Here is a 23503-nt window from a genome sequence, read left to right on the forward strand (position 1 = left end):
AAAAATATTGTACATGCATATGTATGTATGTGTATATATATATATATATATATATATATATATATATATATTTTTTTTTTTTTTTTTTTTTAAACTTAAACCGTGAATTACAAATATTACATGTGTTTTAAAGCAGATTTTTCAATTCTTTTAGTTTTAATTTTATTATTTCTTATTCCTCATTGACCTCGAGTCTGTCTTCAGTAAGTGGCACAAGCTGGTCTTCTTGGAAGCTTTTCTAGAACAGTCCCACAGGAGCAGCTAATGAGCGCACACTGTCCCTCTGGACACCGATGTGTGTGTGTGTGGTCTTCTGTCTCTCAGTCATGCAGAAGGCAGCTTAACCCCATCTCAGTTCAACCAGTTCAGAGGACAGCGCTTCCACTAATTGTTTGGTGCAGATTTGTCTGAATTTGGGCTGTAAATGCAACAGAATTCAATGAATAAAGGTGGGAGAGTATCACACCTCCCATTGCTGCCAAAACATTAAGGTGCATACACACACACACACACACACACACACAGAGGTACACACCTATAGGTTTGGTTGGTCTGGCCTACCTGACTGGCTGAGCGGGTCTGTGCCCACACCCTTCCCTGCTCGCTGGAGGAGAGAGCTGTCAGTGAACACCTCCCCTGAACGTGTGTGTGTGTGTGTTTATTGACTGAGCTCACAATCAGTCAGCTGAAATCACCAGCACTGCTCAGTGCACCTGCCACCATACTGCAGCTAAACTGACATTAATAAGGTAAGTCCCCTCTTCCACTGGTTTCTTACATGTCCTGGGACTGTGGTGTCATCTGTACCGGCTGATATATGACACAGTGAAAGTGTTTTTGCTTCATATCTGTGATTTGGCTTTCACTCTGGCGCTGTCACAATCGCTGTTCAAACTTGTTTCGTGCTGTGTTGACGCTTGAAGGTCTTTTTGTGTCCCTATGGTGCAATGAGGACTGTCAGAGCGACTTTGGCCTCATGGACTTTAAAAAAAAAATAATTTACTGCCAATACGTTTAAATGTCACTTGCAGTTGTGAGGCTGTAATTTGGACAGTATATATCATGTTTTCTCTTATGTTGATCACTAGAAAGCATATTGTTCAGAAATATACTCAAATTATTACGAATAGTTAAATATGACAAAACAAACACTGGGATTTTGAGTCTGACATCCAACAATTGTGGAAACTAAGGGTGGTTGATCTTGAACTCTGTTTTACAGAAAGTGCTTATGGAAATAATTACAGTCGTTTAAAAAAAACTAGGTAGGCAAAAATTCTGAACATAATGTAAGGGCCATAATGAAAATTGTAGCATATGATCAGCTCTTTCATTGTCTGTGTGTGTGTGTGTGTGTGTTGTGCCTGGATGGACAGGCTCTTCTACATGGTTTAGAAAAGAAACACTGATGTTTCAGTGTTACAGATCTCTACAGATGCATATCTTAGGATCTGTATCTCCGGTTCAAAACAACCTGATTAAATAAACATATATTCATGATTTTTGGGCTATTTCGTAAAGAAATGCATGAGTAATTTGACTTATGTAACTGAAACTATTTAAGCATGCCATCAACGTGACTGTCCAACTTCCCTGTTTTCTGTGTAGGATGAACGAATCTGTCAGTTACTTGGAGAATTTCCTGAATGGAATTTTTATTTTGAAAGATGTGTAACTTTTGTTTTGTTTTGTCAGTTTCATGATGAGAGATATATATTGTGGTAGTTTAGCCTGCTGACAATTCATCCTCTTTGTGTACCTACAATATATAACTTTGGGCATATAATTCACTGTATACTTGGTGATTTTTATAAAAAAAAAAAAATAGATATATATTGCATCCAGAAATAAAAAAAAGAATAATTAATTAATGTAATCAACTAATTTATTAATGTACACTCACATTCAAAAGTCTGTGGTTGTTAGGATTGATTTATTTATTGATTGATTTATGATCACCAAGGGTGCATTATTTTAATTTTTTTTATCAAATGTACAGTAAAAACATTAAAGTGAAATATTATTATAATTTATTTTCTATATTATTACATATACAGTACATTTTTTAAATAAGTTTACGGACATTTTCTTCACCCTAAAACACAACACAATGATTCAAAATATGTGAAGAACTGAAAATTTTAAACGCTGAATCTTTATATTTTACTGCGCCTTTGTTGAATTGTCAGTACTTTCTATTTAAAAATATATATTTTACCATGTAAATTTAAAATGAAAAGCCAAAAATGAAATGATTACAAATATTTGCTTGTGGGGGTTTTAATGACTGACCTTTATTTATATTTTTTAAATCCAGGTGTCTTTTTGAGGAAGTTTTTAGACCTTTTTGACTAGCGGGCCACTAACGATGTCCAAAGGTAAGATCCAGTAACCAATGTTTCAATGTATCTTATCTTTAAATGAATCTTACATAAGCTAAACTCTCAGTGTTTGTGCATAAGTCAGAGCTAATTAATTTATGGCATTCCATTCTTACAACCAAAACAATGATGTCCTGCGTCACAGCATCAAATCCTGTCGTGCCACATGTCACACATTTCTTAACACACTTAACTTTCTGTTACACTTTTCTTTTTTTTTTTATTGTCTCATACCACTGTTGTAATGTACAGTGATGAACCAGTGATGTAATCAACTTAGCATCTTTTGGCTCAATATCATGATTTTGAAACATATCTTTATATGTTTGTGTATGATAAGTTCTGGGCTGTCTTGATTTCAGAGGGGGACAGACAGTCAGTTTTGCGGACCACAAAGGTTCGCACTGCTCTGAAAGGAGACAACAGCTGGATACAGAGACAACAACAAGAGCATCTTGAGAAAGATGAGGAGGAGAAACCATGGTGAGAAATAAAAATTGTAACAAATCTTAAAGTTCAAAGCTCACAGTACAATTTATCTAATGCATTCTCTCTTGTAGGGTCGCCGAAGTGCGAGCAAACCGTTCAAGTGGTGTGTTTGAAGAAACAAGTCCTGTTTCCTCACCCACAGTCAGTGTGCCACAGCCCATATCCGACACAGAGATGTATGCATTATTACTCTCCATGTTCTATATCTACATTTACTCATTGAGCAGCCCAAAGTAACCTAAAGATGTAGAAAATGTCAGTAGAGCACAGTAAAGAGTTATTTGTGTATTGTGCAGTGTTCTTTTTGGGTTGATCGAAGACCCAACACACCATTGCATTTTGAATTATGTTCAGAGATTTGAGCTAGAGGAGCAATCCTGTACTCCAGTGCTTTGCAGCATCAAAAAAACGGCATGACTTGTTGTCCGTGGTGAGGTGGTCTGCTTAGATTAAAATGGTGCTCCTACACTATCACCAAGTTATTGGCAACGTGAATGGTTTATTTGTGAACTTTGCTGAATGGTGTTGTCTTAATTTGCTGGACTGGCTTGGGAGAAAAGAAGCCTCCCATAGAGTTTAGCTTGAGGTGGTGTTTTTCCCCTCAGACCGCAAGCACTGATTTGTTTACGAATACAGACTATTGATAGCTGCTGATATAGACAGTTAATTCCTTACATGCAGGAGCAGAGCGCACATGCTAGTTTGTAGACAGCTGTAGTCTGTGCGTGTGTTCACAGATTTTTGGTGCAGACCCAGCTGACAACACTGTCAGCTTTTGTCGCCGCTAGTTCTTTGAATTTGCTTTGTGTCCTTATCAGACCAACCAAGGTCTGTGCAGCTACTCTAAGAATGTCAAGTTGGAAGGAGAACTACATGTCATTGGCATAGCACTATCAGGAAAATCAATGTTTCTGGATGATAGGTCACATCAATGTTGTGTATTTTAAAAACTAGAAGGGACCAATAACCGAACCCTGAGGCACACCAGCAGTTATTTGACACCAACACACCATGGATAATTTGTCTGTAAAGTAATACTCAAACTAGTGAAGTGCAGTTCTGTGAACAATAAGGTGGACAGGAGGATCTGGTGAATTACTGTGTTGATGGCTACAGAGTGGTACAGCAGACTGAGTATGAATGATTGACAGGATGCTTTCGACAACTGCAGGGCTTTGTTGACTTTATAACAAGGTTTCTATTGAATGTCTGCTTTTGAAGCTTGACTGATTGTTGTCTAGCTGGTTGTTCTATGAGAAGTTAAAAAAGTGCTTTTGGAATTGAAATTGGAAAGAAACTGATCTGAAATGTTCTGTTATTATAAGATGATTTACCTTTTTAAGCAGTGGAGATATCTGACATTGTAGGAGTGACAGAAGAAGTGTAGGAGATGTGGCTTGTAGAAAATAGAAGGGAATAGGGTTAATAAAAATGTAATATATACACTCCTAAAGATGAAGGAATCTTCACAGCGATGCCACAGAAGAGCCATTTTGGTTCCCTGAAGAAACTTTCAGTTGAAAGAACTACATGTTTACATGTTAAATGAGACAGTATTTTATTTTCAAATTCACAGACCAAAAGCACCTGCATCTGGATACTTAATCAGGTAATGAGAATGCTCGGTCAATCAAAAGTTATCTTAGCACTGCCTTTGTACTACTTTCCTTCATATCTGACTATTTTCTTTTGCAGAGGGGTTTTCAAGAAAACCGATTCCAAGCCAACATCAAATTCATCCACCAATGGATATGCGTAAGAACATTCTGAAGGATCAGAAATAAATTCCATTAAATTAATATGGATGTATTTTTTACACTAAAACTACATTTCAAACTACATTATATAATTTGTAATTGCTAATAAAAGATAAATCAGTTTTAATAGAATTATATTTGTCTCTCCTCCTTTAGTAGAATAAATAGCTTCAAGAAAAAGCCATCTGAGACCTACAAGAAAATGTAAGTTAGCCGAAAACACTCAAACATGTGGGGTTACGCACATGAAGCCTTTGAGCTCATTTTAGCACATCTTAATTATGTTTATTTCCATAAATGTTCTTATCCCAGAGCCCCCCACACAATTCGCTCCAGCAATGAAAAGACAGTGCAGTCTGAACCAACTCTGAGTCCAGAGGAAAAGGAAAAGAGGTGAGAGACCCCACTCTACAGACTGATTTATCCAAGGTGACTTCATTTTCTTCTTCATAAAATAACCTTTCCTTTGTATGTGTGTGTGTGTAGGACGGAGGCAGCCAGCAGTGTGCTGAAGGGATCGGCAGCAAACCGTCGCTCATACGTAATGTCAGCTGCAAAGAAATATGAGTAAGTGTCTTGTTGAAATATGACTTCTGGAAATCTGGAAACTTCAAGATACTTTGGAAGTGTATCATGGTAATACCATTCACATTAGTTAATAATGTGTACCTTCAAGGTGCTAATATACACGTTTTAGGCCTAAATAAGGTAAAAAGGTGTATCCAGTGATTTTTTTATGAGTGTATCACCACTGTGTATTTTTATAAGGCCTCATAGTTTTTTTATTTTTTATTGACGTGTTTCATGATAAATAAATAAATGTTTCTTACACCATCAACAAAACTACCAATACTATTCAAATTTTCCATTATTTATTAAAACAAACAATATTTATCATCAAAATGATTTATTCTAAAATACTGACTATAAGAACACAGTAACAATTTTCACATTTCATGTGCATTTTATTTGTTAACTGTTCTTTTTAATATTTAATTGAAGGCAGTGCATCCATGTGACTTTTCCCCATTCATTCTTAATTAATTTTCGTCTGTAACACTATTTGGTTAAAATATTAATATTAATCCATATCCTATTCCTCACTCAATGTTCAATCTAATATCTCCAGATCTACAGAGACGCCTGACAGCTCTGCAGATATTGCCATTTCCTTTGTTGCAAAAAGGTACGAGCCTAAACTGACAAACTGACAAAAGTAACCTGTTAAAGTTGCAGAGTTGATGATATAGCACAGTTTAATCTTACTAATCTATTATTATGTGCATCTGCTTCCATTAAAAAAAACAGCAATAAGTTAAAGTGTCCCACTTTACTTGTTTAAACCCTATTTGTTATCACCTTTGTCCTCATCCTCTTACTTCTGCATGTGTGTGTGGTTTGTAGGGTAGATATCAGTGATGATGATGACACTACAACATCTGTTAAGTCTGTGCCTGTGCAAAGGTAAACTACACAACATCTCTCAGTTATACAGCTTTGAGCTCCTATATCTCGTTTAACACCATTTCAATTGTAATTTTCTTTTATTTTCAGTGTAAACTCAAACACTGAGTCAGTGGTGAAGGAGGTCAAGCCAGCAGCACCTGAAATTAAATCTGAACCTAAGCCAGTGACTGAAACTAAACCTACAACACTAACTAAAACAACAGCTGAAGCTATCGCCACATCCGAATCTAAACCAGTGCTAGCAAATACAACACAGCCTAAAACAGAATCTGAGCCTAAACCTACAACTGGAACTACAACAGTGGCTGAAACCAAGCCTACAGCACGAACTACAACAGCAACTGATCTTAAACCCACATCAGAACCTAAACCAGCTGAAACTAAACCTACAACAAAAACTGAGCCTAAACCAGCAACTGAAACTAAAACAGAAACCAAAACTACAATTCAAACTATAACAGCAACTGATCTTAAACCCACATCAGAACCTAAACCAGCTGAAACTAAACCTACAACAAAAATTGAACCTAAACCAGCAACTGAAACTAAAACAGAGACTAAAACTACAACCCGAACTATAACAGCAACTGATCTTAAACCCACATCAGAACCTAAACCAGCTGAAACTAAACCTACAACAAAAATTGAACCTAAACCAGCAACTGAAACTAAAACAGAGACTAAAACTACAACCCAAACTATAACAGCAACTGATCTTAAACCCACATCAGAACCTAAACCAGCTGAAACTAAACCTACAACAAAAATTGAACCTAAACCAGCAACTGAAACTAAAACAGAGACTAAAACTACAACCCAAACTACCATTGCAACTGAACCCAAGCTAGTGGTTGAAACTAAACCTACCACACAAACTACAACAGCAACTGAACCTAAACCCACATCAGAGCCTAAACCAGTTGAAACTAAACCTACAACACAAATTGAACCTAAACCAGCAACTGAAACTAAATCAGAGACTAAATCTACAACACAAACAACAACAGCAACTGAATCTAAGCTAGTGGTTGAAACTAAATCTACAACACAGACTATAACAGCCACTGATCCTAAACCCACATCAGCGCTTAACCTGGCTGAAACTAAACCTACAACAACTGATCCCAAACCAGCAACTGAAACTAAAACTGAACCTAAAACTACAACACAAACTACAACAGCAACTGAATCTAAGATAGAAACTAAATCTACAACAAAGACTACAATAGCAAGTGATCCTAAACCCACATCAGAGCCTAAAGTGGTTGAACCTAAACCTACAAAAACAGCTGAACCTAAACCAGCAGCTGAAACTAAACCTACAACACAAACTACACCAGCAACCGATCCTAAACCCACATCAGAACCTAAACTAGTGACTGAAACTAAACCAAAACCTGAAGTGATATCTGCAACTCAGCTGAAACCAACTGAACCTAAGCCTGAACCAGTTCCAGAGAAAAGGTTAGCTGTATTAACATTCATATTACACAAATGTAAATAATTGCATATCTGATGTTAATTACATATGGCATTTTACGCTTTGTGTCTGTAGACAGAAACCTTTATATTACTCCATGTTTTTATCTTTTGCAGCCTGTCTGACACCCTGATATCCTTCAGCACAGAGCCTGCCAGGTACAAAGATGATCCCATTCACGCATAATAGCATCCATCATATAAAGATTATGTTCATTAATCTCAGTGCCATTCATGTGTACAGGGGTTTCATGCAGTATTAATGAGTTCAGAGCGGAGAGTGAGAACGCTGATATTGTTGCTGTTTATCTGCCCTCACTGTCATGTGAATTGATTGCGCTTATTTTAATGTGATAGTTCACTGCAGTCCAATATAAACTTGTCAGATTCACAGTCACAGATCTGATCTATTAATTTTTAATTTTGAAGCACAAAGCAATTTTATTTTTATTCTAACGCAATTGACATGGTTTGTCAAAAAATTTAGTAAAAATGTATTTAGTAAAAATCTTTAAGTTGGTTGACGCTCTACTATGTGTCATTTCTCATTTTCATGAGAGTGCAGATGTTCACCAGATTTACTTTGACAGGGTTGAAGCAGTAACTCTCTGATCAAATATTAGGTGGATGACAGACACATCCCAAGTCTGCTGAATGACTTTAAAGATCAATTTTGAAACATGCTGTTTTGTAACAGACCACTAGAGGACAGGAGTGCTCTCTCTGAAATGATGATGTATTTCTTTGTCCTGCAGCTCTGGCCAAGCAGATTCAGGGGTAGATCTTCTCGGTCTGGGTCTGCTGACAGACAACAGGTGAGAGAGTGAGAGAGAGATAGAGTGAGTGAGAGAGTGAGACAGAGTGAGTGAGAGAGTGAGACAGAGAGAGAAAGTGAGAGAGAGAGTGAGCGTGAGTGAGAGAGAGAGTGAGAGAGTGACAGAGTGAGATAGTGAGAGTGAGAAAGAGTGTGTGTGAGAGAGTGAGAGTGAGAGAGCGAGTGTGAGAGAGAAAGGCTGAATGCACCTGTAGTTATTAGTGAAATTATTTTTGAGTCCCAGAGGAGTGTAATATGCAAGACAGAGGATGTGGTCGTTCTGTAAAATTGATGCCTCATATATATGTCTACAAAATGAGTTCAGTCAACCTTATTATCTTACTAAATACTAAAATGTTATATTAGAGTACAAAACCGATTCCAAAAAAGTTGAGACACTGTATAAATTGTGAGTAAAAAAGGGAATAATTTACAAATCTCATAAACTTATATTTTATTCACAATAGAATATAGATAACATACCAAATGTTGAAAGTGAGACATTTTGAAATGTCATGCCAAATATTGGCTAATTTTGGATTTCATGAGAGCTACACATTCCAAAAAAGTTGGGACAGGTAGCAATACAAGGCCAGAAAAATTAAATGTACATATAAGGAACATCTGGAGGACCAGTTTTACAACTTATTAGGTCAATTGGCAACATGATTGGGGATAAAAAGAGCCTCTCAGAGTGGCAGTGTCTATCAGAAGTCAAGATGGGCAGAGGATCACCAATTCCCCCGATGCTGCGGCAAAAAATAGCGGAGCAATATCAGAAAGGAGTTTCTCAGAAAAACAATTGCAAAGAGTTTGAAGTTATCATCATCTACAGTGCATAATATCATCCAAAGATTCAGAGAATCTGGAACAATCTCTGTGCGTAAGGGTCAAGGACGGAAAACCATACTGGATGCCTGTGATCGTTGGGTCTTCAGACAGCACTGCATCACATACAGGAATGCTACTGTTATGGAAATCACAACATGGGCTCCGGAATACTTCCAGAAAACATTGTCGGTGAACACAATCCACCGTGCCATTCATCGTTGTCGGCTAAAACTCTAACTTTATACAGTGGGACTCGAAAGTTTGGGCACCCCTTGCAGAATCTGTGAAAATGCGAGTAATTTTCAAAAAATAAGAGATATCATACTAAATGCATGTTATTTTTTATTTAGTACTGTCCTGAGTAAGATATTGTACATAAAAGATATTAACATTTAGTACACAAGACAAAAAAAATTGCTGAAATTATTAAAATAACCCCCCTCAAAAGTTTGGGAACCCTTGGTTCTTAGTACTGTGTTCTGTTACCTGATGATCCTCGACTGTCTTTCTGTTTTGTGATGGTTGTGCATGAGTCCCTTGTTTGTTCTGAACAGTTAAACTGAGCAGCGTTCTTCAGAAAAATCTTTAAGGTCCTGCAGATTCTTCAGTTTTCCAGCATCTTTGCATATTTGAACCCTTTCCAGCAGTGACTTTATGATTTTGAGATTCATCTTTTCAGACTGAGGACATTTGAGGGACTCATACACAACTATTTAAAAAGATTCAAACATTCACTGATGCTCCAGAAGGAAACAAGATGCATGAAGAGCTGGGGGGTGAAAACTTTTGGAATTTGAAGATCAAGGTAAATTGTACTTAATTTGTGTACCGGGAAACATACAAGTATCTTCTGTTGCTTACGAAGGGCAGAACTAAATGGAAAAAAATTGATATTTCAACAAAATAAGACAAATTTGGCCATCTTCATCGTGTTCAAAAGTTTTCACCCCCCAGCTCTTAATGCATCTTGTTTCCTTCTGGAGCATCAGTGAATGTTTGAATCTTTTTAAAGATTTTTCTGAAGAACAGTTTTCAGTTTAACTGTTCAGAACAACCAAGGGACTCATGCACAACCATCACAAAACAGAAAGTGGATCATCAGGTGACCACACACACAGTACTAAGAACCAAGGGTTCCCAAACTTTTGAATGGGGTTATTTTAATAATTTCAGCATTTTTTTTGTCTTGTGTACTAAATGTTAATATCTTTTATGTACAATATCTTACTCAGGACAGTACTAAATAAAATATAACATGCATTTAGTATGATCTCTCTTATTTTTTGAAAATTACGCATTTTCACAGATTCTGCAAAGGGTGCCCAAACTTTTGTGCCCCACTGTAGGTCAAAAAGAAGCCATATCTAAACATGATCCAGAAGCGTAGGCATTTTCTCTGGGCCAAGGCTCATTTAAAATGGAAAAAAAGTGGAAAACTGTCGAATCAAAATGTGTGTGTGTGGCTTTGGCAGCTTACAATATTCCTATTCCCAAACTTGAGCAACTTGTCCCCTCTGTCCCCAGACATTTACAGACTGTTATAAAAAGAAGAGGAGTTGCCACACAGTTGTAAACATGGCCTTTCCAAACTTTTTTGAGATGCCATGAAATTTAAAATCAACTTATTTTTCCCTTAAAATTATACATTTTCTCAGTTTAAACATTTGATATGTCATCTATGTTATATTCTGAATATAATATTGAAATGTGAAACTTCCAAATCATTGCTTTCTGTTTTTATTCACAATTTGTACAGTGTCCCAACTTTTTTGGAATCGTTTGTATATCCATTTAGCTTGAGATGGCACAATGTAGTTTTTTTAACACTTACAATCTTACACAAATGTTTCTGCGAATGATTTTTTTACTTAAAACGCCAGGTGTATAGAAGCAGTTGTTAAATGATCTGGATATTTCCCGTCTAGTTCTCTGCCTCAGGCAAACAAGACACATAAAACTCTGGACCTGCTCGCAGATGATCTTATTCCCTTCAATACTTCTACCACCAGGTGATTGTTTTGCCCTCATTCGTTCTCTATTCATAGAACTTACATTTCTTAGTTTTGAAGAATATGCACAGCATGCAGTTTCCTAGACAGATTAGTAATATGATTAATAATGTAAAAATAACACATAAAAGAACTTGACTGGAGTATTGAAGTGTAACTAATAGTTTTGTTCCCCCTCTCTCAGAACCAGCACTGACTACACCTACAGCCGGAAAACCCTGATTGAAGATTTTAAGAGGTACAACAGCATCATTTCTTTCTTTCTATTGTTCAGTTAAAGCCGATGTGTCCGAACCTGTTCCCGAAGGGCCACTGTCCTGCTGGGTTCAGCTCCAGCTCTAATGAAACACACCTGAACCAGCTAGGTCTTCAGACTCGGGCCCTGTCCCAAATCACACCCTTTATTGTCTGGTAGAAGTCTGCTGTGGAGCTCGGCAGAGGGGGCAAATGTCCGAGCAAAAAATACTATAGTAATTAGTGTTTAAGATGTCATGTAAACCACCCAAACATACTGTAAATGAATGCTTACGATCTTTTTACTTTGTTACGAGATGGTAAATGTGTTGCGGTGTACTTTGTCACAGCACAATGATCCTTTTTTAACCGTGGCATCACAGTTCCACTTGCATATGACAGCACACGCTTCTAAGTGCAGTGTCAAATTGTTTTTTGTTTTTTTCCAGCTCAGATTATGATTTCGATCCAATACCAATATCGAGTGAGCCGACAAAGAGGTGATGATTCTGAATGTAATTCTCACTGTTTATCATTAATCTGTGTGCACATGGCAGCCAACAGCTCTTTCTCTGTCTGCTTGTGTCTTTCATAGTCCTCAGTGGTACAGTCCTCCCAAACCGGACTCAAGGTGACTGTGAAGATTCATTCATCAAACTCTGTTTGCTAAAATTGTGACAATAATGGTTTTCATGATACAGTTCATTTCTATTTCCAGTTCCTCAGAAACATACAATGACTTTCAGCATCCTGTGGATTTGGTTGCTGAGTGAGTATTTAAATCAATGTACATTAAATTTTATAATATTAAAATTACAAAATGTAATTTTAACCAGTGCTTTCGATTAAATAGCGATGTTAATCAAGATATTTGTGTTTAATTGACAGTGTGCCAGCAGACGTGTTGGTTTCCTTGGCTGAAGATGTCATTCCAGTTGATACTAAGAGGTAATTCAGGAGTGCATAAGTGTTTATTACACACCTGGATTAGTCTGTGTCGATTCATATTGTTTGCATAGAGATCCTTGCTAAGAAAAGTCAATATCATAATGGGTTAAAGTCCCGCAGAAGGAAGCCCAACCCTAAAACTGCACCTGAGCTGCAGATAAACTCTCACACAGAATCAAACGCACTTTCATACGTGTGCACACGCTCTCTGGAAGTAAAACTAGCCTTCATCTCACCGGATCCCTTTTAAAAGCAACTCCTTTTTCTTTTTCCACAGAGACTGGAGGACAGACATGGACAGGTGAGTGCTGCTCTTTCAGTCAAGTTCACTGTGCATACAGAAGCTGTAAAAGTTCAACAATATTTAAAGTAAATTCCACTATTCATATTTAAGGTTATGTGATTACAGAAGACGGGGATATCACTACTTTGTCAAAACTTCTTATTTAAATAAATTATTAATAACAGAATCGTGTTGATATATGAAACTTTTTAAACATGATTCATTTTGTGATTCCACAAGATTTAAAATTCCGATTCTTATTTTTTTATATATTATTTTTCAATGAAAACATTGAAATAATAATAATTCTTAATATACATTATCATTTGACATCATCCCATGGCTCCCTTTGGAAGTTTTCCCCTTGGCTGAGACCAAACAAACAAGATATTTATATATTTTAATGCACATTATACATATGAAATATGTTTATAAAGATATTACACCATGATTTCATATTTGATTAATGATGGAGTAATGATTAATGTTTAATATTATCTTCCAGACACGATTTGTGAAAACATGGGAAGAAATGGGAAGACATGGGATGTCTTAATGTTCCCCAAAGAGGAAAAATAAATGTTTTTCTTGTTCATGTTTTCAAAACAGATATTTTTAAAACGGGGATAACATGCATTTAACTGTCCGGTCTGACCAAATACTCATGTATCGGTCACAAGAACCAAACAAGCTTTTCCTGTTTAGCATCTGATTTAATAAAGAAGCAGAGCACTGGAGCAGGTTTTCTAGGATAAATAAGGATAGCCCTGCTTTAAGTCTTGGGTTACTCATTGTTTCTTAAAAGATCTTTCCTGAAATAGTGCCTTGACAAATACATGTACTGTACAAAAAAATCCTGCATGTCTCTACATTTTCACCTTTACTTATGTCCCTCACAGTCAAACAAAATAACTTGACATGAGACCCTTCGGCTGTGCTGTGCATCAGAGATTTGTTGTCTGAGACAAGATTTCTAACATAATGACTGTTTTTGTCTTATAGTTACAAAACCAGCACCAAAACAGTGGAGAGTTCTGTCCGGGAGAACTTACCAGAATCTGAACCCAAGAAGTATGTGGGAAGATGTTATAGTTTATCCTGATTCATTTAACCAGAAAGTGTTGTCCTGTTGAACGCCTGATCTCTTTTGATTGGTCTTTTTAGGAGCTTTGTCTATGTTAAGGAGTATGTGGATAACTCACCTCTTGATGGCAGGTAACCTGAAGGCTTTATATTCTTAAAATCGTTCTCTACTGTTATAGTCATTCTGAGAGATTTGCTCCGTAAAATAAGCGGTTCTCAGTTGGTTTGCTTTAGGACCCAGATTACATACTGTATAATACAAAAGTAATACAAATATTCCAAAAATAAGCACTGAAATGAATTAACATAACCATGAATGGCATAGACTCTCTGATATGTGAAGCGGACCCTCCAGGGGCTAATAATGCACAAAACACAACTGTGTGATGAGGAACTGGAAAAACGTTTTTTCTTTTATTTTTGTAACTGATGTGAGATAAGTGCAGTGCAGAGATACTGTGCTGAAGGTTGTGGAATAGTCGTCTGTGGATCAATACAATGACTTCAACCACAAAATGCTTTGTCTTCATTTTTACAGCAGCTCTGACTATGTGTCATCCACAACCTCCAACTACAGCTACAGCAGCCCCAGCTACTACTCCAGGTAACACCTTCAGATGTCTAAACTATCTAATCACAACACACTCATTTATCATCACACATGGCCATAAATACAATCATAAAGTCAAAACAGTAATTGTCAGGCAATTATTTGCAAAATATATGGTAGGCAAGCAAATGTTAGCATAATTATACAAAACATTAACTATGTAAAGCAATACACAAATTAAAAGGGAAAATAAGCATATATAACAATAAGTATAAAAATATATCCCATATAATATAATGTAACAATAATAATAATATACAAATATTAAATTACATTTTTAATGTTAATTCAAATTATTTATCCATTTTTGATAATCCGGGGATGCAATGGTCACGCAGGTTTGTTTACTTGTGGGCACGAGAAATGGATGTTGTTCCCTCAACATAAGCATCTGGAGGCATGCGTCGTCGTTACCTCGACAAAACTGACCATGCCATCTCATAAAAACTACGTTATGGAATTACATCCCAAAAAGTGTGCTTAATTGCAAAAAAATAGGTGTTCGGTAGTGACATTCCTCAAAGTTACACACAGATTTTTCGGACTTTTGAACACATTTACCACAAAACGATGATACGCATCTACTTGCACCTTGTAGCTATGAGAGAGGGGGACACAGGATTTTTTCCTGATTGTAAATGTAGGCGTGTAGTTAAAATCTGTTTCAGCCAATAGACTAAAACACAGACTGTTTCAGTAGTGAGATGAAACAGGACACGTTTTGTTTCATAATTTACAAAGAAAATTAAAATGAATATTTTTTGAACTTCACTTTTTAAAAGAATGAAAAAGATACTTTTAAAAACAACAATGGGAATACAAATTCAATTTAATTTTCATTAGTTAAAATTTAGGGGTTCGCTACAGCCACCTCCCAGTCCCAACTTAAAGTACCAAATAAATGAGGCCTTTATATATATTAAGCTTACAAATATTTTAAATATTTTTGTGGTTTTCAATAGATAACATAGATGGGATCTTAGTAAACATCTAAGATTTGTATACTTAAATGTGTTTTTTGGTAACGGGACAGCAGTTTGCACCAATTATGTAGATGGCCCATCAACACTATATGGAAAAAAGTATTGGACCCCCTTCTAATGAACTTATTTGACTACTTTAGTAATTCCCATGAGTACAAATCTTAATGTTTAAGCATATAATGATATTGTAGGGAATTATGTGCTTCTACTTCTACAGCAACAGTTTGGACAGGACCCTTTCTCTTCGAACAGTTCAGTGCCTCTGTGTATGAGGCGAGGTTCAGAAAGAAATGACTGATTGAGTCCGTGTTGAAGAACTGGACAGGTCTGCAGAAAGCAGCTGAACGCCTCTGCTCTGACTTTAAATGCAGACTTGAGCCAAACACTCTTCACCAAACACCAATGATTTGTACATATGGGTACAGTCATTTTAGACACTTCCAAAACTGTTGCAACAGAAATTGAAATAAAAATTTTAAATACACAAATTATTTTAAAGTTCTAATATCTTAAACTTTGTACTCATGGAAATGACTGAAGTATTCAAACCTGTTCATTAGAAGGGGAATCCCAATACTTTTGTCCATATGGTGTATCATTTATAGATGTATAAACTCATCTAAGTGTGCTTAAGTATTGCAAAAGCAGTGATGAGTGTGAGTAAATGGGGATTTTAGTTTATTATCCGAACTCTAAACGATGTCCTCATTTGGTCATTTTAGAAGAGATATGACTCCCTGTACATACTGTGGAGAAATGGTGGGAAATGATGCCAAAATCACCATTGAGCACCTGAACATATCCTGTCACCCATCCTGCTTTAAGGTATGCAACAATATCCGCTCACACAAAGGACTCTTTTTTTTCCCAGACACCTCTCAATTTTGTATGGCACAATGTCCTTGATGCATTTTAGCTTGTTTGTGATATGCTACACTGCTGTACATAACATATGACAATATGCTTTAATGAAAATATGTATTGAATTTCTTTCCCCCCCCCCGACCCCAGTGTGGTATTTGCAGTAAACCAATGGGAGATTTACTCTACAACATGTTTCTCCATCGTGGGACGGTGCATTGTGAGAGCTGCTATTCCAATGTGCTATAAGGAGATCTGCTTACATGCCTGAAATATCCCTCAACAGTATCGCTAACCTGCTGATTTGAAAAGGAATTAGACTCGTTACTGGCACAAAACATGTTCCTCTTTATTTTTCCTCACTGATCGTACCGCTGACATAGTGCCGCTGTGCACAATACCTTCTGGATATCATACAAAGGTTTTCTTGTGCTATGAATGCTTGTTGCAGTGCATTTTTCCCTCCAATTCTGTTCCTTTAAATGTTTAGTCAAGACAATAAGAATGTACATCTTTGTTGTATTTAATCATCAGAAACCATTTTATAGAAATTATATCACTGTTTTAGTAGCACTGTTATGAAAAGACATATCCTGCATCGATATTCACAATTAAAGCAACATTCTCATTGAATTCAAGTCGAATTCTCCTTTTATTTTGTTACAAGAATGTGCAATAAAAAATGTAAATATATAAATATTGCATAAGAAATACTGAGGTGTACACACACATTTAAACAAGTCCCAGGAGTCTCATGGGAGAGAATCTCATGAACCACTCAAGAGAAATTACATATTTTGGATGTATCATGTGCTTAACTCGAATGCAAAAGACACTATGATCCAAAATCTTAATGGTCCAAAGAGGGGGTTGCTTAACATAGAGCTCAAGAACGTTCATTATGAAAAAATGCAAAGTACTGATGGGAAACATTTAAAAGTAACAAGATTATTGGGATTGTTTCTATTTGATTGGAAACTCCAATTACTTTCACAATGTAAAAATGGCTCATCAGCCTTGGGTGGACTGCCAGATTGTTTCCAGAACTATTTCAGTCTTGAGCTGTCAGAGGAAGTTTAGATCTGTGACGTCCCCTGCGGTGGCTCATCTCAGCGGCCTCTGGCTCTCCTCACAGCGATGCTCTGTATGTGATGCCACAGTAACGAGGGATCTGAGACGTTGTGTCTGATGAGTGACTCCAAACCCTCGGCTTGATCCAGACTCTGCCAGTAGTCCTGCGGCCACATCTGGAGCCAGCTGAGAACAAACACACGTCACGGTTTCACTCTACTACACGTCTTGCTTTAAAACAACATTCACAAAACATTTCACTCAAAAAGCACTGCACATATAGTGTCCCCCGCTAACACTGGCACCCTTGGTAAATATGAGCAATAGTGGCTTGCAAAAATAAATATGCATCTTTGACCTTTTTGATCATCCATTCAAAAAAATTAAAATCTCATGATGAAATGTTTTTTTATAATGTTTTTCTCTAATGCATGTTGGCCACAAATATTGGCACCCCCTAGAAACTGTTATGATAAAATATCTCTGAAAAATATTCCTATTCATATTTTAAAAAAATTAGCACACCAGAGTGACTAGGAGCATGAAATTGTCCAGCAATAACTTCCTGTTCCACAGGATTATAAATGAGGAACATAAAGGCCAAATTTCCTTAATCATCCATCACAAGGAGTAAAACTGAAGATTCTTGAGCTTTATAAAATAGAAAGTGACTGTAAGAAAAGAGATAATTAATCTTGTAATTAAGACGTTCCATTCAACTAAAGATGTTAAATCTGCCTGGAAGAGGATGTCTGTATCATCCTAATGCACGCTGAGGAAGAGTTTGAGTGGACAAAGACCCTCCAGGGATCACAGCTGGAAAACTGCAGAGCTTAGTTGAGTTTTGGGGTCAGAAGACCTAAAAAAACATCAAACAGCCCCTACATCAGTTCGTTGTTCAGGAGCGTTTCAGGAAGAAGTATCTTCGCTCCTTCAAAAACAAACTCAAGCATATTCAGTTGTCAGATGCGACTGGAACTTCAAATGGCATTGGCTTCTATGGTCAGATTAAACTAAAAAAAAATTGGCTTTTTGGCAGCAAACCCACCAGATGGATTTACAAACAGGGATAAAGAGTAATCCATGTACCCCAGTTAAATATACTGCTGGATCTTTAATGTTGTTTTAATGGGTCACTGAACACAAAATGAAGTTTCTGCCATGACTGTCCCAGTCCTTTGACCTGAACCCTGTAAAAGATGAGTGAAGTGATCTGAAGAGAAGGAGCTGTGAATCTGAAGGATCTGGAGAGATTTGGGATGAAGGAAGGGTCTCTGATCTCTTGTCAGGTGTTCTCCAAACTCTTCAGGCATTATAGGACAAAACTTCCCCCAACTTTCAATTATTCTTCTTCAATGATAGGTTACGATTTTTAAGATAAGGATAAACAATGCAGATTTATTTTCACAGACACTATTTAAACTGAACAGAGATGACATCACTGAATTCAATGATGAACTGACTTTAACTCTCATTTTGCATTATTGACACACTGTTTTCCGAATGAATGTTGTTCAGTTGCTTTGACGCAATGTATTTTGTTTAAAGCGCTATATAAATAAAGGTGACAGCTGCCTTTGCTCACTGTATTTATGAAATAGTGATATTTAAAATCTGGTTACCTATCATTTGGGTCAAGACCCTCCACAGGCCCATATCCAGGACTGGGCAGTGGGCAGCCCATGTGTGAGCTGTTGGCCATCTTTGGTTGGGGCGGCAGGTTTTGCTGTGGGTTCTTCCTGTGTGCTTTCACTGCCGCCAGACGCTCGTTCTCTCGGTCGCACACAAAGCACTCAAACCCGTTCAGGTAGTTTGGTTTACTCATGTCGTTGACGCCCCACTCTCTGCTCTCCAGTCCCTCCAGCAGACGCAGGTTCGTGATCTTGCTGGGTGTTTTGTACTCCAGATAGCGCGAGTACTCTGCGTCGTCTTGATCCAGAGTCTTTATGAACTCCGCCAGCTCCCGTGGAGAGGGGAAATCATCAATGAGGATAGCAGAATGATTGTTTGGGAGCCAGTCGGCCACCGACGACGAGCCCCTGTAGATGGGCACACAGCCCTGGTGCATGGGGCGCCACAGCTTCTCCGTCATGTAGTCGGGACACAGGCCGTTCTCCAGGGCCAGGTGGAACTTATAACGGCCGACAAAACTCATGAAGCGCCTGTCTTCACCAGTGGCTGTGCTGGTGTCCTCCAGATAGTCAGGCAGGGGTTTGTTATTAAGGCACTTACCATACGAGTCAATCTGAGGAGAAGACATGATGATAATTTGGATTTTAAGACCAAAATATTCTTTGATTTTTTTGTATCTGTGCATAGCTGAACACATAACCTTTCAAAATAAACTCTTGATAGCATGCATAAACACAGGCACTTGACACATGCAACACTAGAAAGTGTCCTTATCCAGTGTCTGCACTATTTCTCTATGGAGCGATTAAAAATGTCTTTCTTTTAAAACACTAGGTATCATACATTTGGTGACTTTGAAAATGGTTTCAGAGAAAAACTAGGTATTATACACTAAATGTCTCAGAATCACATATTACCAGACTTTCAAATTTCTTTTCTTTTTTTTTTTAAATGCACACACACACAAAGAGAGAGAGAGACAGAGACAGACAGAGACAGAGAGAGAGAGAGAGAGAGAGAGAGACAGAGAGAGAGAGAGAGAGAGACAGAAAGAGAGAGAGAGACAGAGAGACCGAGATTACTTACAAATTGTAGTCTGTTACTGAATACAGATTACATGAAAACTACTTAGTAATGTAGTAGAGGTTCGTCAATTTAGCTAATGTAATTAAACTACTTTTATAGATTACTCTTTGTATATCAAACTTGTTTTAAACTTAAATTAACTGTACCACAAAGAAAACATTTTTTTTTCATAAAATGCATTAACGTCAGAACTACAGTAGGTTTATGAGTTGATAAAAAGCTATTAGTTATTTAGATTACAAAAATGTACAATAAAAATTATTTGCAGGCTTGAACACCAAAAATATAAATATTCAGTTTACCCTGTATTTCAATGTTCCCATTTTTGAATCCATTCAGCCGATCTCTGGGTCTGGAGGTAGCACTTTTAGCTTAGCGTAGATAATTGAATCAGATTAGACCGTTAGCATTTCGCTTTTATATTTTTCCTATTTAAAACTCGACTCTTCTGTAGTTACACCGTGTACTAAGACCGACAGAAAATGAAAAGTTGTGATTTTCTAGGCCGATATGGCTAGGACCTATTCTCTCATTCTGGCGTAGTAATCAAGGAACAGTGATATTACGCAGCGCCTGAAAATAGTCCCCAGTTTGTGTAGCTGCAGCTTTAACAGAGTTCCTGGGGTCTATTTTCAGGTTCAAAAATAAACTTTTCCAATAAAAAATGGAAATCTGTTATAACAGTATCACCTCTATATATTTCATCAGCTCTTGAACGTAGCGATCGCGGTCTGAAGGCACATCACAGTGGGACTGCATGTAGAGCACAGGGGCCAGACCGGCCCGTCTCCAGCGGTTCTTCTCCTGCAGAGGGACTGCCGCTGCCTCCAGAAGATAGTCCAGAGAGGGCAGCCACTGCAGCGTCAGCGGATAGTCCGACTCCCTCCTGAACGTGGCTGTGTAGTTAAACAGCCTGATCCCAACACTGTGGGAGAGCAGGTAGTTGTTCATGGGCGACTCTTCGTGGAAAAGCGCCCAGGTCTGATGGGCCAAGCGTGGCAGAGGAGCCTCGTACGCCCGGAAGTCTGTGCCGTAGAAAATGATGGATGCCGTGCGGCGATACAGCTGGACTTTACGGTTGCTTGTGACCAGACAGGACGAGTGGGCACAGTCCACACGCTCGGTGTCTCCTGGGAAGTGTGGGAACAGATTGGAGCTCCACCACAGAAGGATGGGCAGCTTATTATTCGGGCGAAAATCTGTGTTTCCAGGGCCCCGGTACGAGCTCACACTGGCAAACTCCATGTCACTGAGGGCACTCTGGGGCTGGAAAACCTCGTTGTCCCCTGTGTCCACTGGCCCCTGGCCCCAGCAGCATACTGGGGCCACCGCAATAAACCACAGCCAAAGCCTCATAGTCAACCTGAGGAAATAAAAGACAAAACACTGAATCATTCTTCTGCTCTTAAAGGGATAGCTCACTCAAAAATTCTGTCATTAATTACTCCCCCTCATGAACCCAAAAAGTATTCTCATGGCTTCATAAAGTTAGGGTTGAACCCCTGATGTCTGGTGGACTCTTATGTTCTTGGTACCCTGATCGATGTAGTATCCATGCTGTATATAGAGGGCCAGAGAGCTCTCGGATTCAATCCAAATATCTTCATTTGTGTTTTGAAGATGAACAAATGTCTTACGGGTTTGGGACGTCATGAGTTTTTAATTTTGGGGTGAACTATCTCTTTAAACTGTTGCAAAAAAAATTCAAGTATCTGCATAGGACTGTAAATATTATTATAAAGGCCTATAAATGATAAAGGCCTGCACGATGTGAAGGCATAAAGGATGCTCAAAACAGTTCTGCATCATCAAGAAAAATCACTCATACGCTGTCTAAAGTGTGGTTTATAAGCAATTACTTAGCGACCATTAAAAGTATGTTGTGGTTAGTATGAATGCGAGTAGTATGAATGTAATCCGGATGTACTACATTCATCACGTAGATGGTGACAGACAGTGATCAACCTCATAAGAAGACACATGCACTGATGGACAAAAATAATTGCCTGATTTTGTAAATGTGGGAAATGACATTTGAATAAGACATATACAATTTGTGCTCGTGTTAATTGCTTGCACTTACAAAATGAGCAGACAATATCAGAAAGAAGCCTGTTTAATCAAAGTAAAGACCCATGTTTATTAAAATGTTAATGAAATGAAAATGTTTAATAGATATTTAAGAGAATGTAGCCATATTTGCATATTTTGTTAGAGTTAGGTTCAGGGTCTTAACACACACACAATTATGTAAGACTTCAGTCTTTGCGAGTAGTCACTTAAAGATACATGTTGATTAATGTCAAACAATAAAAAAACAAAGAGAAAAATCACTGACTGAATCCCTTTAGTAGCATTAATAAAGATTAATTTAAATTAAATTTATACAGTGAAGTGAATTTATACAAACTGCCTGAAATTTTTATTTTATTTTATTTGTATCTTTTGTATTTACTTTTGCTACTTGTTGTAATTGGTTTATTATTGATCATTTACTTTTTCGTTAATAATGCTTGTATTTTATTAGTCGTCTATTGGTTTTTGGTTCTGTGGTATCAAAAATGATTGATATTGTCTACACAACAACATAGGGTTACATGAACCAAAAACAAAAATTTATTTATTTTTAATTACATTTTATTTATTTTTGTTTTAATTTTATTTACTTATCTCTCTCTCTCTCATACATACATACATACATGCATACATATATATATATATATATATATATATATATATATATATATATATATATATATATATACATACGCAAACACAGACACACACAATTTATTTACTTTTATTACTCATTTTTTTTATGATTCATTCATTCATTTTTGCAGGGTCAGGGTCAAACATTTTAACAAGGCAAGAAAAATCTTAAACTCAAGCCAGACCACAGGCAGGAAAATAACAATGCCCTGTAAACTACATGTACATGTACAGTAACAAATATGAAGAAAACGAAAATAAATGGCTGTATTTCAAAACATAATAAGCTTTTTGGTCATTGTGGTTTCAAAACGTACTAAGAAGCTTACTAGGTCTAACTTAGAGATCAATTTTGGCAAAACCTAGTTATCAGCCTTGTTAAACAGCATTTTTGGGCAATATGTGCACATATTGTATCCAGAAATGCACGTATGGAGCACACTATGTTTGAAGCACAGCCAAAGAAGAATTTAAAAACACATTTCCGACAAAACCCAAACACATACGATTATATTCCATACAACATGACGCGAAAGCTTACTTTCTTACTTCAGTTTAGGTCAGACGCATGCTGTATTGTCGCATCTTCACTGCTCTTCCTCGCCACTCTCCAGGAGAGCAGGATGGACACAACACAAGACGCTGCTGGGCTCTGAGGAATCACAGTGGGAAAACTGAGCATTACTGCCACCTAGAGTTCTGGATGAGAACTGCAAACTGAAGAGTTATATTTTTATCATTATAATTATTCAATTTCATTTGTCCTTTTAATA

At 37.3% G+C, this 23503-nt stretch overlaps 2 protein-coding genes across 5 annotated transcripts; one reads left to right on the top strand and one right to left on the bottom strand.

Moving 5' to 3' along the window:
• Positions 1-557: 557 nt before the first annotated feature.
• On the top strand, positions 558-16867 carry znf185 (zinc finger protein 185 with LIM domain). Of its 3 annotated transcripts, XM_026279847.1 has the most exons (27): positions 561-749; positions 2318-2378; positions 2744-2864; positions 2942-3046; positions 4447-4479; positions 4566-4625; positions 4784-4831; positions 4940-5020; positions 5114-5194; positions 5757-5813; positions 6032-6091; positions 6182-6750; positions 6874-7558; positions 7691-7732; positions 8329-8388; positions 11144-11227; positions 11412-11465; positions 11911-11961; positions 12057-12092; positions 12180-12230; positions 12350-12409; positions 12687-12710; positions 13695-13763; positions 13857-13907; positions 14314-14379; positions 16091-16193; positions 16380-16867. In XM_026279847.1, exons 2-27 carry the CDS (start codon positions 2369-2371, stop codon positions 16476-16478), a joined length of 2760 nt encoding a protein of 919 aa, XP_026135632.1. In that variant the 5' UTR covers positions 561-749; positions 2318-2368; the 3' UTR covers positions 16479-16867. The 3 variants fall into 3 exon arrangements, with proteins under 3 accessions (XP_026135631.1, XP_026135632.1, XP_026135630.1); XM_026279846.1 differs by having other exon boundaries at positions 558-749; positions 6182-7558; positions 14317-14379; XM_026279845.1 differs by having other exon boundaries at positions 563-749; positions 6182-7558.
• On the bottom strand, positions 16863-23404 carry pofut4 (protein O-fucosyltransferase 4). Of its 2 annotated transcripts, none has more exons than XM_026279848.1 (4): positions 23280-23404; positions 20709-21381; positions 18923-19545; positions 16863-17486 (listed from the first exon to the last, which is right to left on the bottom strand). In XM_026279848.1, exons 2-4 carry the CDS (start codon positions 21372-21374, stop codon positions 17339-17341), a joined length of 1437 nt encoding a protein of 478 aa, XP_026135633.1. In that variant the 5' UTR covers positions 21375-21381; positions 23280-23404; the 3' UTR covers positions 16863-17338. The 2 variants fall into 2 exon arrangements, with proteins under 2 accessions (XP_026135633.1, XP_026135634.1); XM_026279849.1 differs by having other exon boundaries at positions 23272-23393.
• Between the last annotated feature and the right edge of the window lie 99 nt (positions 23405-23503).

This window comes from Carassius auratus, chromosome 14 (assembly GCF_003368295.1).
Source record: "Carassius auratus strain Wakin chromosome 14, ASM336829v1, whole genome shotgun sequence".
In the NCBI taxonomy this organism is placed as follows: domain Eukaryota; kingdom Metazoa; phylum Chordata; class Actinopteri; order Cypriniformes; family Cyprinidae; genus Carassius; species Carassius auratus.

What these genes read in the sequence shown, in the direction of transcription:
- znf185 (XM_026279845.1), top strand. An exon ending in TCATCCACCAATGGATATGC is followed by an intron (nt 4,626 to 4,783) that starts GTAAGAACATTC and finishes CTCCTCCTTTAG; the next exon opens with TAGAATAAATAGCTTCAAGA. An exon ending in GGTCTGCTGACAGACAACAG is followed by an intron (nt 8,389 to 11,143) that starts GTGAGAGAGTGA and finishes TTTCCCGTCTAG; the next exon opens with TTCTCTGCCTCAGGCAAACA.
- pofut4 (XM_026279848.1), bottom strand. Translation starts at nt 21,374, where the DNA reads ATGAGGCTTTGGCTGTGGTTTATTGCGGTGGCCCCAGTATGCTGCTGG. An exon ending in AGCTGATGAAATATATAGAG is followed by an intron (nt 19,546 to 20,708) that starts GTGATACTGTTA and finishes TCTTCTCCTCAG; the next exon opens with ATTGACTCGTATGGTAAGTG. An exon ending in GGTCTTGACCCAAATGATAG is followed by an intron (nt 17,487 to 18,922) that starts GTAACCAGATTT and finishes GTTTGTTCTCAG; the next exon opens with CTGGCTCCAGATGTGGCCGC.